Source organism: Spermophilus citellus, assembly GCF_964194105.1.
Source record: "Spermophilus citellus genome assembly, chromosome: 17".
Taxonomy (NCBI): Eukaryota; Metazoa; Chordata; class Mammalia; order Rodentia; family Sciuridae; genus Spermophilus; species Spermophilus citellus.
The window spans coordinates 33855419-33869466 of NC_138199.1; the positions used below are offsets into that span (position 1 = coordinate 33855419).

Below are 14048 nucleotides of genomic sequence, written 5' to 3' on the forward strand. Positions count from 1 at the left end.
CACTATGCAAAGTCCTTTCTACATAGTATCCCTATTAGGCCCTATAACTCTCATGCCACTGAAAAAGGTATAAGGACCTTTTATAGATGAGGATGTGAGGCTTAGAACTAAGTGGTCTGCCCAAGGCACATGTTAATACAAAGTCTGGCTGTTTGATGATATTAAACTATCTCTAGTATTATAAGACTGTACTATACTGTAGAACATGAATAGACACTTGACTCAGACAGCAATGGTCAAACTATGAAAAAAGGAGTTCAACCGCACTAGTAACTTTTTTGGGGGGAGTGGGGGGGGTGCCAGGGATTGAACCTAGGGGAACTGAACCACATCCCTAGCCCTTATATTTTATGTAGAGTCAAGGTCTTGCTAAGTTACTGAGGCTGGCTTTGAACTTTTGATCCTCCTGCCTCAGCCTCCCAAGTGGCTGGGATTATAGACATGTACCACATGCCCAGGTAACTTTGAAAATGCAAATAAAAAAAACACCAAGTGAAGTACCAAAATAAAAGAGAAAAAGCAAAATTGGATACTTGGAGAAGCTAAAAGGAAACAAGGATGTAGTATATCTTATTATAAATAAGCCTAATTATTCTTTTTTTTTTCTAGTTTTAAATGGATAGAATGCTTTACTTTACTTGTTTATTTTTATGTGGTGTTGAGAATCGAATGCAGTGCCTCACACATACTAGGCAAGCACTCTACCACTGAGCCACAATCCAGCCCAAGCCTAATTCTTTTGGAGAACTATAATATGGCAATATAATAAAACCATACATAATATGCCTCCAATCCAGAAATTTATATCAGTAACTCAAAAGAAAAAAAGCTACATAAAGACAATCTCTGCAGCAGTGTTTTCAATATACAAAAAAAAAAAAAAGAGGTAAGAATCTATATATAATGGAATAGATATGAAAATTACAGGTTTAAGAATTACATTAGGGCTGGGCACAGCATTACATGCCTATAATCCCAGCTGCTCAGGAGCCTCAGACAGGATTGCAAGTTCAAAGAAAGCCTCAGCACCAGGGCACAGGTAGCACAAGCCTGTAATCCCAACAGTTCAGGAGGCTGAGGAGAGAGGATCACAAGTTTAGAACCAGCCTCAGCATCTTAGTGAGGCCCTAAGCAACTCAGTGAGACCCTGTCTCAAAATAAAATATAAAAAAGAGCTGGGGATGTGACTCAGTGGTTAAGCACCCATGTGTTCAATACCCAGTAACAAAAGAAGGAAAAAAAAATAAGGATTACAACCATTAAAAATGTGATAAACATATTAAAACACAGGAATGTGTCTATAAAAGGAGATCTCTCATTTGACACCTAAGTCCAAAATATAACAGTACAAAACCAAGTGCATGTGAATTAAGATATTAAATAATAGTAGGCTATATTAATGTGATAGAATTACAGATACATTAGGATTTTTGTGAATTATTTTTTAAATGCGACTCTCCTATCCTTTCCCCTGGCTCACAAGTTCCATTTAAAAACACCAGGAATAGTAATTGAGTCTTCACTCTGTACCTCACCATCCACACTATGAAACCAAAGCAGAAGCAGTCCCTCATCCAGAATGGTAGGTAAGGCTTCCTGTCAGAAGTGACGTCCAAGTTTTCTACTCTCCAAACAGTTACTTTCTCCTCTGCTGATACCATTCCTACTAGCTCTATAGAAAATGGGTTGGACCAAGAAACCAGAAATATCTTTTCTTTCTCCACAGTACTGAGGATTGAATCCAGGAGTGCCCCACCACTGAGCTACATCATTTTTTATTTTGACACAGGGTCTCCCTAAAGTTGTCCAGGCTAGCCTCAAATTTGCAATCCCCCTGCCCCTGCCTCCCAAGTAGCTAGGACTACAAGTATGCACCACCACATCCAGTGGAACCGGAAATTTATACTATACCAGAAATTTATACTGTATTATAATAAGTTTTTAAAACAATGAGATGCTGCCATAGATTAGTAACTACTAGCCCATTTTTCCAGGCAAGTCATGCTTAGAATACTTACTTGCGCCTTTTCAAACTGGATCATTTTCCTGAAAAAATCTACTGAAAATGGCCGGTTTTCCTGTAAACTAAAATAGAATGTAAAAATGTCATCTTCCAGTGACAGGATGCCTTTTACTTCTTATAAATAAAAATAAATACCCAGGGCAGTGCCTCCAAAAGAGGGGGTTTGCTGTAATTCCATGCAAGATCTAGACCCAGTGACTACTCTCAACCTTTAGTGACTTCCCCTTCACCACCAAAGTCTTTCCTACTCACTTTTCTTTCTGCTTTCCTCTTTCTCACATTTGGAGTCTAAAGTTTCCCCAACTATATCTTAAGATCTTTTTGGAGGCCAATACTAAGACTACATCCTAAGGAAATAATTTCCCTTATGGACAAATACTACTGCCAAGGAAATGTTCACCAAGCAGTATTACCATGGCCAAAGAAATTATACCAAATCCACAGAGTGGCTTTTAATAAATGTTAATGAAGAATGTATACTGAAAGAGGAAAAGGTGGAACACAAAACTATGATTATAGTTTAACCTCAACTACATAAGAAACAAATTCTAAAATATATTAACAGTGGTTTTTCTCTTGATGGGATTACAATGAATCACCTGTTGATTTTCTCTGCCAAAGAGGTTTAATTGCTTTTATTGTTCAAAAGCAGTAAAAGGAAGCATTACTTGTTTAAAAAGTCCCTTGGATTACTTTCTCAGATACTATTTGTGATACATACAATTTGGCTATGATGGGCCATGGAGTAGAGAGAGTAGAAACGGCCATAAAAGTTTGTGAGTACCTTTTAAACACAGTTCTGGCCTTTTTGTTGCCACCAATTCGATATGCCCAATCCAAGTATTTATCCTTCAGAGTTACTGAGCTGGTACCTGTGATAGCTAAAATAGCTTTCTACAATGTAAAAGAAAAAAGAAACAAGTTGTATGAGGAAATTTATAGATAACAAAACAAATTTTCCCAGAACCACCCCAGGCTATTTAATGGGGCTTTAGGACATATGCTGATGAAAGAACCCTCCAACTAGTGAGCCCATTCCCCAAACCACAAGACTTAAAACATGGAACTATACCTTAAAGATTGCTTCTGTGTCTTCATGGCTTTGGGCACCTTCACTCCACTCTGCCCATGAAATCCATAAGGGCAAACAAACCTGCTCCCAATTAAAAAAAAAAAAAAATGTTAGAAAATGATCGTTCAGCACTATGCTCTGAAAATGTATCACTATAAAGGTGGGCTCCTCCTAAGACAATCAATATGCAAACTATGGATTCATTTCTAGTCTGTCCTAACAATGAGGGAATTCTCATTGCCCAGCAGGAATTGGCATGTCAGAACATAGACAGCCTTCTAAGTCATCCAGAGCAATCCTCTCCTGCTAATTTTAGTTCCCTTCTGTTGGGGAATACTTCCTGTAGTTGTCATCATCAATCATCATTCAGTTACTTAAACCATTAACAGCAGACAGCCAGCCCAACCCACAGCTACCCAGGCCATGGCTCTGCTTTCTAGGACCCACAACACAAGAACTAACTAATCAAGGCTGATTTTTCACTTACTTGCCAAAAGCAAACACAAATCAGCAGTAAAATAGTGTTTTTCCCATTTTACCTTCTGGAGTACATTTTCCTCACTGATACAAAAAGATTTACTGTATAGTTTTAAGTTTTGATCTTTAAAGATTAGAAATATATTTTCAATTAAAAGTCAGGTCAATGTTTAGCTTTAGATGCAAGTGAGAATAATATTGTATCAAATTTATCACTTGTTCCAAGATATCTAAACAGAACAGAAAGTTTTATACAATATAGCCAATTTTCAAATAAGGGTTAGAAATAAGCTGTTGAAGCTGGGCATGGTGGCAGGCGCACACCTATAATCCCAAAAGTTCAGGAACTTGAGGCAGGAGGATGGCAACGCACACCTATAATCCCAAAAGTTCAGGAACTTGAGGCAGGAGGATGGCAAGTTCAAAGCCAGCCTCAGAAACTCAGCAAGGCCCTAAGCAACTTAGGACCCTGTCTCCAAATAAAATTCAAAAAAAAAAAAAAGTGATGGGGTTGTGCCCCTGGGTTAGAAAGAAAGAAAGAAAGAAAGAAAGAAAGAAAGAAAGAAAGAAAGAAAGAAAGAAAGAAAGAAAGAAAATGAAATGAAATGAAATGAAATGAAATGAATTCTACTACTGATCCCTCAAACCATCACCACTTTACAATAAATGTCACTCTAGGGTCAGCTCTCAGCAAGTATGTATTCAAAGGAGCTTTGGCTAACAGAATGAAACATGAAAGACCCAACTCACAGACCTGGGGTTTGAGGTGCACAAAGGCTTCTTCAACAAACATGGCTATGTCAGGGCTCTTTGAGGCAATCAGCACCTGCAGCTTCATCTGCCAAATTGTCACGGAGTCCTTGAACAATTCAATCCCAGCTTCTGCCACCTCCAGAGCTTCCGTAAAGAAGTCACGGGGCAGCAACAACTCAATCTAAGACAAAGTTAATTACTGAAGAGTTAATTACTGAAACATAAATAACATATATAAATAGAGACAAAGACCTCATGTGAGACAATAATTTCAACAGCCTTTCCACTAAAATTTTTACCCTGGCTGCTGAATAGGCCCAAAGAGAATAATTTGGAATTCCTCTTCCTTTTCCTACTCCTAAACATAAAGACAATCAAGAAAAACAGGAACAGGGGTTGTAACTCAGTGGTAGAGCGCCTTCCTGGCATGTGTGAGGTACTGGGTTCAATTCTTAGCACTGCATATAAATAAATAAAGGTCCATCAACAACTTAAAAAATATTAAAAAAAAAAAAAAAAAAAAAACAGGGACAGGGACAAAAGCTGGTGTGCAGGAGCATATTCCTGTAATCCCAGCTACTAGGTTGGGTGAGTCAGAAGGATCACAAGTTTGAGGCCAGCCTGGGCAACTTAGCAAGACCCTATCTCAAAATAAAAAATTAAAAACGGCTGAGGTTTAGCTCAGTTGTAAAGCACCCCTGGGTTCAAACCCCAGTACACACACACACACACACACAAACACAAATTGGGCCATCATGACTTAATTCCAAAGACTTATCAAATAAAGTCGGGGGGCAGCTGGGGGACTGGATGTACTTTAGTGGTGTAACTCCCTCAGGTTCAATCCCTAGCATGGCATGGGGCAGGGATTTAGACTGGTGCCCACACCCACCAGAATATAAGTCAATAAAGATAAAATAAGTATTTGGGGCACAGTAATTAAATAGATGTATTCAATCAAATGGAGTTGGATACATTACATTACAATTTTTCTAAAATGTAATTTAGCTCTGTGTAACAAGTCATAGAAGTTTTCATCTTTTAAAAGTTTTGAACTTTAACAAATATGGCCTGACAAATAAAAGAAGGAAACCTTATCTGTTCAAAGATTTATATCCACACTACTTATATTTTTGTTTTTGTAGTACCATAGATTGAAAGCAGGGGCGCTCTACCACTGCACTATATTCCTAGCACTTACTTATTTTGAGACACGGTCTCACTAAACTGCCCAGGCTGGCCTCAAATTTGTGGTCGTCTTGTCTCACTGTGCCAAGTAGCTGAGATTATAGGTATATACTAAGTACAGTGGCACACACCTGTAATCCCAGCAGCTCAGGATGCTCAGGTAGGAGGATCACAGGTTCAAAACCAGCCTCAGTAACTTAGCAAGGCCCTGTCTCAAAATAAAATATAAGAAAAGGGCTGAGGATGTGGCTCAGCGGTTCAATGCCCCGGGATCAATCCCAGATACCAAAAAGAGAGAGGGAAAAAAAAAAAACAACCCTAAAACAATTCCAACTTTACAGAACTGTGAAAGAGTGAGTAAATGGCAATAAACAGTTCACCCATATTATATGCTAGATTTAATTTATACTCCTACTGCCTACAGAGAGACTACCTAAAAAGACAGCCTACCAAAAGAGACAGTTTGACATGTGCCATGACAAAAAGAATCACCTGCTACAGGAGTACAAACCAGAAACACCAACTAGACCTTTGGCAATTACCAGAGAGGACTCAAAAAAAGGAGCATTTAAGCCAAGACTTAAAACAGAAATTCGTACTAACCAAATGAACACAAGACCTCCAGAAAAAGAGAAGGCTTTCCCAACTAGCAAGAGGCCAGAGATGGCTCAGATGAAAGGAAATCCAAGTTCAGTATGACTGGAGGGTAGGACACACACCAGAGGATTGGAAGATGAGCCTGGAAATACTGATAGGGGCCAAGTTAAAGAGTAGAGATTCTGTGGAGAACAATCTGGAAAAAGAATGGGTGTAGAATTAGCTGGGCATTTAACTTTTAGGCAGTACACTAAGGGATTCTCTTTAAAAGTAAGGTCATCAATGATGGCTGAGGTGGTAGTCTTAGGAAAGGCAACTTCAGAGATTTGAGTATTATAAGAATGTTTGAAATAGCCAGAGTTGTAAACAACATAAGAAAGATGATAACAGAAGAATAGGACTGCCAAGGTAATAGTCAAAGGCCACCTGAATTTATGGACTGTGAATACACTTAATAACTCCAGCCCTGGGATTTTCCTGAGTAGTTGCCTTAAAAGGAGAAGAGTATCTCAGCCTTGGAATAATATAACAGGTTATACTACCTAGTATCTTGGGGGAAATATTAATGCAAAAATAATAGAACACAATACAAAACAGAACACAATACAAAATAGTAAAACATTCATTACAATTACATAAAAATAATATTGATCAAAAGGGGCAAGCCAGGTGTATTGGCACACTCCTATAATCCCAGTGGCTTGGGAAGCTGAGGCAGGAGGATCGTGAATTCAAAGCCAGTCTCAGCAACAGCGAGACAGTAAGCAACTCAGTGAGACCCGGTCTCTAAATAAAATACAAAATAGGACTGGGGATGTGACTCAGTGGTTAAGTGGCCCTGAATTCAATCCTTGGTATGCTGCCCCATCCCCTGCCAAAAAAAAAAAAAAAGAGGTAGAAGTCATATAAATAAAAAACTCAATAAATATAAAAATTTGGTTTTTCCCCCCACTGAACACATGAACACATATTAACACATGCACTACTTTATGCAATGCTCTCAACGACTTTGTGAGGTGGCAAAAACAAAGATGACTATTTTAAAACCAAATAAACTCAACAAAGTTAAGTGGTTTTTCTAAGTCATCTAGCTACTATGCAGTAAAACCTAATCTAAAACTATATATTTCCACAGTACATTATTCTGGACTTTCTTTACCCTCAACTCAAAGTATAGAGAGTTAATGCGCCTCTTACTAGAATGTCGGCTTTTGAAATACAGGAACATATCTCATTGTCTTTAATGGTTACTCTGGGCCAGGAAAAAAATGTTCATTAAAAGATGGATGAATGGGGATGTGGCTCAAGCGGTAGCACGCTCGCCTGGCATGCGTGCGGCCCGGGTTCGATCCTCAGCACCACATACAAACAAAGACGTTGTGTCCGCAGCAAATTAAAAATAAAATATTAAAAAAAAAAAGATGGATGAATGGGGCTGGGGTGAGGTTCAGAGGAAGAACACCTGCCTAGCATGCACAAGGCCCTGGATTTGATCACCAGCATCACAAATAAATAAATAAACAAACTCAGACTCTCTGTTCAAGTACTTTCCACTGTATAATACCCTTCCCCTTTACAGATTTCAATTTTGGTATATACCAAATACAACCACATGTAAATACCATCTTCCAAATGGCCACAGTTGTGTAAGATAGATTAGTCCATACATACAAAACACATTGACAACAGCACAAAACAACAAAAATAAAGTATATGTAACTGACAGTGAATGTGCTCTCAATGTTCTTACCCACTGCTTGTACTGGGATTCTGAAAGGAGCTTGAGTTCATGTGCCTTCCTGAATGAAATCATGGTTCTTTCCAGTCTCTAAAATCAGAAAAATTCCTCAGTTTATTACCAAGATCTCATCAGAGGCCTCTGTCCACTGATATAAACAAAAACAATTTTGCATATTTCTAACAATTCAGAGAAAGGACTGGTTGCTCCTGCATCATGGTGTCACTCATCACTAGACGAGGTTATCATTTGTATGGGGCACAGCCCAGTAAGAAAAGGGCCCCTCCTACCCTGGTGTGCAGTATAAGGGCAAACCAAATCAGACCTTGAAAATGACAGGCCACTCCTGGCTGTCAGGAGAAAGTGGTTAAGCTTGAAGTTCCAAAAGCTGGCCCAGACCCTCCCGTAAAATGCTGTGCTTCTGTTCTTCTTTTAGAAGATAGGAAAAAAAAAAAAAAATAGAAGATAGGCACTTTCTAATCAGTCACTGTAACCATGAAATATAAGCCCTTACCTTCCCTCTAAGGAACTCACTACTCGTCTTCTTAGAAAATCTTTCCAGGCAAAAATTGATGTAACATTTCCACATGCCCTCTGGGGAAAAAAAAAATCACATTACATTGATAAGATCTCCAATTCTCTTAGTTCAACAATCATCACATGTGTTTTCTTCAAAGGGAAAAAGCCTCTGAAGAAAAGTTTTAACTAGCTTCATGGAAAATTATTCGGGAGCTGAGGTTGTGGCTCAGTGGTAGAGCGCTTGCCCGGCACACGTGAGGCACTAGGCCAATCCTCAGCACCACACAAAAATAAATAAATAAAATAAAGATATTATGTCCATCTACAACTAAAAAAATATTGAAAAAAAAAAGTTATTCGAATTACAGCCAAACATTTCAAATACTGGGGGAAAGCATCTGAGTAATAGTAGAAACATAAAATTCAAAAGCTTTATCCAGGTTTTAGATCCTCACCAACTTTATTCTCCAATATTATAAAAGAAGTTAAATCTCTAGCAAAAGATAACTAAAGATCTTCTGAATTATCATTTCCTAAGTATCAATTCCTCCAAACAAATGAACATAAAGACTGCAAAGATAGAGGAAGTATACAAAAGCTCCAACTTCCACCATCAGAGAAAGAACAAGCTGGAAAGCCAGGCACATTGCAAACTGTACTATAAAGAGATTTCCAGTGCCAATTTTGGTAACAGGAAGGGGAGTGTCTGCTCACACTTGGATACTATTACTTCTACACCACATGGCGGTTTAAAGAAGTTTACCTGTAGGCAGAGTCTTCACTGCCTCTTCATATACAGCACAGCACCTCTCCTCCCTCCGGCCCACCTCCGCTGCTTTGGCTTGTTTTGTCAGAGGCTGCTCATCTCCTGGTTGTGACTGGATCTCTAATTCTCGGCGTGCCACATAATCCCAAGTGAGAGGGTCATCTGTGTGCATAGCCTGAAGGCTGAAAAATACAGTTTATTGGCATTTGTTCCACAAAAAGGAACTCGGAATTCCCAGAGACAGTTCCACATGGTCTAAAAATGTACACAGACACCTTTACAACTGCAGTACCTTAAGAGCCACTTCCCAATCTGCTCTCCAGAGTACCTTCACTCACTATATAATCAGTGGAACAAAGCTGTCACAGATTTATTGTCTCATAATATTTCAGACACTACTGACAAATGTTAACATTCAAGTTAACTCATAAAGTCAAAACATCAGTTATCTGTGACCACACAAGCCTCCAAGAGCTCTTGACAGCTTTATATCCTAACTCTGGATTTCCTGTTATTATAATGGAGGCAGAGAAAAAAGCACAACCTAATTCTCTACCAAAACTCTACAGATCTAAAGGACAAACTGATCCACATTTCATCTTATAGCCTAGGAAAGCACAGGGTGCTACCCAAGAATGAAAGTACATATAAAGTTGGCACAAATAAAAAATTCTTAGACAATATAATCAGGCATTAAGAATAAAATTACTTGCAACATTCCAGTAAGAACAGTTACGAATACGACTCTGTTTTATGAACAAAAGATATGCCAGGACAACAGAACACAGGTTTTCTTGTTTTTCTTTTGGTACTAAGGATTGAACCCAGGGACTCACACAGTCTAACTCTACCACTGAGCTACAACCCCAGCTAGCCTCAAACTTATGATGCTCCTGCCTCAGCCTCCTGACCAGCTTGACTTACAGGAATGTGCCACATGCCAGCAGGACATAGGATTTTTATATAAGCCTTAGGATATATTTGTTATTGAATATAGACAAATTATTTCCAAAAGGAAGTCAATAAATAAGGTCAAAGAATTCTCTAAAAACATACTCTTTGAGTATGTAAAGCAAACAAATTTTTCTTAAAACTTGGCCTTTCTATAAAGTCAATAATAAAAGAAAAAAAAAAAAAAAACTTAGCCTTTCTTCCAAGGATCTAGTATGGTATCTTTTTCCTCCCTTACAAACAACCAAACTCAAATTTTTATCATGTGATCAGAAATAGATATAATTCACCTTTCTACCATTTTACTTACTCATCATAAATTTCCTTTTGTAGATCTTTGGCAAAATCAAACAGCTGTGCAATTGAGAGAAGTGACACATGAAATTCTGCACCTAAAATTTAAAAGCAGGGGAGGAGAAATTCTTCACATAGGGCACTCTACCACTGAGCTACACTCCCATTCCCTTTTTTTTTCCCCCTTGAGACAGGATCTCACCAAGTTGCCGGGGCTGGTCCCAAACTTGCATCTGAACACTAGTTCTTTTTTTTTTTTTTTTTTTTGAGGGGGGGTATGGGGGTGGCAGGGTAGAGGTCTGGGGATTGAATCCAGGGACTCACACATGCTAAACACGTTCTACTGCAGACCTACATACCCCCCCAACTGAAGGAAGCTTATTTTGGTTGTGGATTTTCTTTATTTTTTCTTTTCTTTTAGAGAATGAGGGAAAAAAAAATGGGCTGGGGGAGATCCTATAGTCCCCATAAACAAGCAATGCCATTATTAATATTATGGGATATTCATAAGCACTTCTAACTTTCATTCTAAACTTGAGGGCACAAGGAAACAAACTAAGTTCTCTACTTCTTTTCAATATCTAAATAAGTGAAGTATTCGAAAAATAGTTCCTGAAGCCGGGCGCGGTTGTACATGCCTGTAATCCCAGTGGCTGGGGAGGCTGAGGCAGGAGGATCACAAATTCAAAGCCAGCCTTAACAAAAGCAAGGCACTAAGCAACTCAGCAAGACCCTGTCTCTAAATAAAATACAAAATAGGGCTGGGGATGTGGCTCAGTGATTACGTGGCCCTGACTTCAATCCCTGGTACCCCAACAACAACAACAACAAAAACACTTCCTGAAAAATGTCCGATTTCTAGAAGAAATAAGCATTTTCAAAAAGATACAGGACTCTGGGCTGGAGTTGTGGTTCAGGGGTAGAGTACTTGCCTGGAATGTGTGAGGCCCTGAGTTTACCCCTCAGCACCGCATATAAATAAATTAAAAAAAGATCCATCCATTGACAAAAAAGTATTTAAAAAGTAAAAGACATAGGACATTATCCCTACAATCAGAGTTTTATACATATTACAGTGGAAATTTTCAAAATTAGCTAACAAAATCAGCTCAATATGAGAATGCTCCACTTTCCTACCACAAATAAATGTTCAAAAGATACCTACCATTTTTTTTTCTTTTTTTTTTATTGATTATTTAAAGCATTACATAGCTCATGATATATCATCTTTCATACATTTGACTCAAATTGTGTTTTGAACTCCCATTTTCACCCCAAATACAGATTGCAGAATCACATCTGTTACATATTCACATTTTTACATAATGGCATATTAGTGACTGTTGTATTCTGCTACCTTTCCTATCCCCTACTATCTCCCCCCTCCCCTCCCCTCCCATCTTCCCTCTCTACCTCCCCTGCTGTTGTTCAATTCTCTCCCTTTTTTTCCCTCCCCCTTGCCCCTCATAACCTCTTATAATTTTATGTATCATTGAAGGTCTCCTACTATTTCCATGTGCTTTCCCTTCTCTCTCCGTTTCTCTCCCCCCACTCGTCTTTGTTTACTGTAGTCTTTTCCTCATGCTCTTCCTTCCTGTTCTATTCTTAGTTGTTCTCTTTATATCAAAGCAGACATTTGGCATTTGTTTTTTAGGGCTTGGCTAGCTTCGCTTAGCATAATCTGCTCTAATGCCATCCATTTCCCTGCAAATTCTATGATTTTGTCATTTCTTAGTGCTGCATAATACTCCATTGTGTATAGATGCCACATTTTTTTTATCCATTCATCTATTGAGGGGCATCTAGATTGGTTCCACAGTCTAGCTATTGTGAATTGTGCCGCTATAATCATTGATGCAGCCGTATCCCTATAGAGCCTACCATTTTTTAATATTTATTTTTTAGCTGTAGTTGAACACAATACCTTTATTTATTTATTTTTATGTGGTGCTGAGGACCACATAGGCAAGCACTCTACCATTTTGCCACAACCCCAGCACCAAAAGACACCTACCTTTAATCTTGCTTATAGAATTTTTGTAGATGATCCGTGCCAACTCGCCATTAAGGATTTCTTCAGAATGATCAAAACTCCCCTATAAAGTGTTACATTAAGCACAATAAGTAGGGTAAGTTAAAAAAAAAAAAAAAAAAAAGCACTAGGATGAAAATTAACAGTCTTGGACTACCACTACCTGTACAAGTCATGTCTCTGTGTGTGTGTCTGTCCCTGCTCCCCTATTCTCAACCAATTCCCTCTCTTGTAAAATGTGTAACTGAAACAAGATCACTCATCTTCCAGCTCTGCTCTCTCAGGATCCTGGAGTGGTAGGAAGATCACACAATTTAAGGCCTCAATCTCTATTTTTAACAAGTCAAGTTATACAAGTTCTAATTATCCTCTGTTTTAAGATTTTATTTGGATAAAAAAAAGTTCTGAGTTGGAAACCACAATAACAGACAAAAGCAAAGTTCCTTTTTCAGCTCTAACATTCTAAATCTTCTTTAAGATATTCTATCATGTTTAAAAAAATCACATAAAAAGTAAAAGAAGTAGGCATAGGGGCTGGGGTTGTAGATTACTGGGGGAGTGCTTTTGCCTGGCATGTGTGTCACACTGGGTTCAATTCTCAGCATCACATATAAACAAAATAAAATAAAAGGTCCATCAATAAATAAAAAACATATTTTTAAAAAAGAAGTAGATTTCTGTAGATCAGTGACAAATCCTCTGAGATGGAAATGAGGAAACTGCCCCATTCACAATATCCTCAAGAAAAATAAGAGGGCTGGGGATGTGGCTCAAGCGGTAGCGCGCTCGCCTGGCATGCGTGCGGCCCGGGTTCGATCCTCAGCACCACATACAAACAAAGATGTTGTGTCCGCCGAGAACTAAAAAATAAAAATATTAAAAATTCTCTCTCTCTCTCTCTCTCTCTCTCTCTCTCTCTCTCTCTCCCTCTCCCTCTCCTCTCTCACTCTCTCTTTAAAAAAAAAAAGAAAGAAAGAAAAATAAGATACTTGGGAATCAACTTAACAAAAGAAGTGAAGGATCTCTACAATGAAAACTATAGAACCCTAAAGAGAAAAATCAAAGACGACCTTAGAATATTGAAAGATCTACCTTGCTCATGGATAGGCAGAATTAATATTATTAAAATGACTATACTAACAAAAGCACTATACAGGTTCAATGCAATTCCGATGAAAATCCCAATGGCATTCCTCATAGAAATAGAAAAAACAATCATGAAATTCATCTGGAAATACCCAGAATAGGTAAAACAATTCTAAGCAGGAAGAGTGAAACAGGTGTATCACTATACCAGACCTTAAACTATACTACAGAGAAATAGTAACAAAAATAGCATGGTACTGGCACCAAAACAGGCTGGTAGACCAATGGTACAGAATAGAGGACACAGAGACTAACCCACAAAATTACAACTATCTTATATTAGACAAAGGTGCCAAAAACATGCACTGGAGAAAAGACAGCATCTTCAACAAATGGTGCTGGGAAAACTGGAAATCCATATGCAACAAAATGAAATTGAATCCCTATCTCTCAACATGCATAAAAGTTAACTCAAAATGCATCAAGGATCTAGGAATTAAACCAGAGACTCTGCAGCTAATAGAAGAAAAAGTAGGTCCTGATCTTCATCAC

The 14048-nt window shown here is 38.3% G+C and overlaps 1 protein-coding gene across 1 annotated transcript in view; it reads right to left on the bottom strand.

Annotated features, from left to right (window-relative positions):
* UTP6 (UTP6 small subunit processome component) overlaps positions 1 to 14048 on the bottom strand; it is a 37038-nt gene that overhangs the window by 5308 nt on the left and 17682 nt on the right. Inside the window, exons 9-17 of the mRNA XM_081270839.1 lie at positions 12393 to 12474; positions 10395 to 10476; positions 9131 to 9315; positions 8363 to 8442; positions 7861 to 7938; positions 4327 to 4506; positions 3096 to 3176; positions 2808 to 2917; positions 2019 to 2085 (exon numbers count right to left, since the gene is read on the bottom strand). Coding sequence (XP_081126965.1) covers positions 2019 to 2085; positions 2808 to 2917; positions 3096 to 3176; positions 4327 to 4506; positions 7861 to 7938; positions 8363 to 8442; positions 9131 to 9315; positions 10395 to 10476; positions 12393 to 12474 — 945 coding nt within the window. The remainder of the gene's footprint in view (positions 1 to 2018; positions 2086 to 2807; positions 2918 to 3095; positions 3177 to 4326; positions 4507 to 7860; positions 7939 to 8362; positions 8443 to 9130; positions 9316 to 10394; positions 10477 to 12392; positions 12475 to 14048) is intronic.